General features: G+C 31.3%; 1 protein-coding gene across 1 annotated transcript; it reads left to right on the plus strand.

The window, feature by feature from the left end:
* Positions 1-1550: 1550 nt before the first annotated feature.
* Positions 1551-2817, plus strand: LOC149516379 (uncharacterized). The gene has a single exon (XM_089767279.1). It carries the CDS (start codon positions 1950-1952, stop codon positions 2433-2435), a length of 486 nt encoding a protein of 161 aa, XP_089623405.1. The 5' UTR covers positions 1551-1949; the 3' UTR covers positions 2436-2817.
* The last annotated feature ends 207 nt before the right edge of the window (positions 2818-3024 follow it).

Below are 3024 nucleotides of genomic sequence, written 5' to 3' on the forward strand. Positions count from 1 at the left end.
GTCTTTAAAAATCTTAAAAGGACTAAAATGATTTGGTTTATTCATTGAATTTATCCAATTGTACTAGAAGTATAATTGTATTAAAGATGTACGAAAGTATGAAAATAGAATGGTTAAAATTTATGAGTATAGAGTTGTGGCCACAACCAAAACTAACTATTTCTTAAAATGATAAAAATGAGGCAATAATGTCTGGAACATATAAATGATATGCAAAATGAAAATTTCAGACATATTAGCTTGAAGTGATTATATTAAAGATTCAATCTCAATTGAGGGTAATTGTCATAAAAGAAAATTGAATTTCAAGATATTTGTTTAGTAGTACTATAAGTAGAATGGATTTAAACCTTTACTATTAGACACCACTAATGGAAACCCAACTTTGAATTAGTAACCTCTAATTACAAAGTTTAATGGGTAAAAACAAGTTATTGTCATGTGTCTGTTAAACACTAGCAAAATCCATTCAAATTTTAGAAACTAGTGTGATCCATTGCATGGGGATGATGAGTTTTTATACTTTTAATGGAGTTTTAAATGTCTAAAGTAATGGAGACATAATGAAAACTCTACCTATGTAAATATAGAAGTGGTACTACTTCAACAAGAAGAATTGTGGTCTCTCTTATAAATGTTTATGAATATGGTAAGCACATACCCATAATAGTTCTAAAAGTGGTTATAAATCTCTGACAGAAGAATAAATAAGTATTATCTGTGTTATATTTTTAATTCTAACAATAAAAGTTAAGGTTTAATCTGCAGACACCATCAATTTTGTTAGAATTCTAAGATATATATACTAATTGAAGGTTTAAATCGAAAGATATATTTTTGTATTTATAATATTTATTTGTGTGAAAAGTAAAAATTAAGCATTAACATTCCAAACTAGTGAGAGATTGTTGGTAATTTAGAATGTGGTACATCTCACATTGGATAGAAAGATTTAATTATTGATAAATAAAATTAATTTTTATATTAATTTTATTCTATTTTAAATAATTATGTTTGAACATAAATAATTATTATATGACAAATAGTTATAACTATTTGAATATAAATAAATTATTATTCATAAAAGTTATGATTATACAGAAGAGCATAGTCGTTTGAATAGAAGTTTATTCCTGTTCATTCATTATAAATAAATGTTTTAGTATAATCATTTTTACTACTTCTAATTGAAGAGTTTAAAGTTTTGTTGTATTATAAAGGCATAATTTTCCTTAAAAAAATGTTTTTCACATTTCAAAACCAAAATTCTTTTCTATTATTCCTTTTCTCTAACATTATCTCTGTCACTAAAAATTTGACTAAACAGACTGCTGTCCTCACCGAATTCGAACCATAAAAGTAACATTTCAGCACTACGAAATGTCAAGGGTCGAGCTTCAAGTTACATTGGATAGCTTTGTTCTTGACAACCAAAAAAAATAAGTGCTGGAGGAAGCCATTGTTTCACCCCTGAAGTTGTTATTATAGTAGTGTTATTGTTAAGAAAAGAGGTAATAAGAGCAGAACAAGTGTGGCTTAGAGAATAATACCCTGAGATGGAAGATATTGATGCTAATAATACATTTGGTGGGACATAGAAGAATACTAGTTAGAGATATGGAAATTATGGAGTATATCTTAATCTTTAAGAGAGAAGATAGATTTCAACATTATTATATCAAAAATTTGTTGAGAAAGAGGATCCATCCATTATAGCAATTGGTGCCACACCACTCATTAGGTTTATGAAAAATTAGCGGTTAGGATCCTTACGGGGCCCTAATTCCTGGCACTATAAATCCCAGGGAAGATCAGAACTCATGACTTCATTGTGTTTGGTTTTATCTTCTGCTCTCTCATCTCTCTTAATAACTGTCAAATTCCCTTGACCTACCTTTCTCATTCTATAATTTACGAGAGACATAAAAGTTATTAGTTTCATACTATTTATGGAATTCAGAGCTGTTTTTCTTCTTGCGGTGATTGCCTATATCCATTTATTTTTCTCAGTTGAGGGAAGACCAATAAAATCAGTGAGCAAAAATGGTTCAAAGCAAATCCGCCAGCACAAAGAAGATCATAATCAAGCCGCCGCCCCGAGTTACAGTCCTAATGTTTCCCACCAATCAATGTCAGGAAAGAAAGAAGTACTACCACCCTCTACACCAAGTAAAAGCTCAGATTTTGGTGATTCAGTTGAAAGGGAACCAGATGATTTTCGACCCACTACACCAGGGAACAGCCCTGGTGTTGGACATTCTTTTACAGAAGATGATGAAGATGTTGAACAAAAATCAGGAAGCATTAGCCCGAGTAATGATGAGCATTCTGTTGCGGGAGTTGAAGATTTCCGACCTACCAACCCAGGACACAGTCCTGGAGCTGGTCACGCTTTTCCAAACAAAAAATCAGAACCAAAAAGGTTAGACATGTAAATGTCCCCAAAGGTTCATTGCTTTAGGTATATTTCCTCAATCTCATAAATGGTAATAACCGGATCATAAAGGACCTGATACAATATTCACTTAGGACTTGCATGATTCGTAGACTCCTAAGTCCAAAGATAGAGATTCGAGTTCAGCTGTAAAAAAATAATTGTCCCGAACGCAAACTGGTTTGATGCTTTGTAACTAGTTATTTTATCCACGTGTGTATCACTATCATGTACTGTACATTAATGTTTTAAACGTCTTCTTTCGTTATCATCTTAATAAATTGTTTCAGATATTTAAAAAAAAAAAAAAAACCGCACCCATGTGGCGTAGCCGCCATTTTAGTCTTAATTACTTGCAGAGCTTGTATCAACTGAAATCTCTCTTCCTCAAGTCATCCACACATCCTGCATATGATCAGCATATATTTAGTTAGGAAAACATGTACTAAAAGACAATCAGATGCCTTAATATCCTTTTGATGTACTTATTTCAAATTAATAGTAATGTTTAATATATGTGTTGTATATATGTACTTTCGTGTATAAATGAGTGCACGGGTGTCTGAGGACTTGGCCGTCAAATAAAGCAT

This window comes from Durio zibethinus, chromosome 10 (genome assembly GCF_047325235.1).
Source record: "Durio zibethinus cultivar Kanyao isolate XHJ-2024 chromosome 10, ASM4732523v1, whole genome shotgun sequence".
Taxonomy (NCBI): Eukaryota; Viridiplantae; Streptophyta; class Magnoliopsida; order Malvales; family Malvaceae; genus Durio; species Durio zibethinus.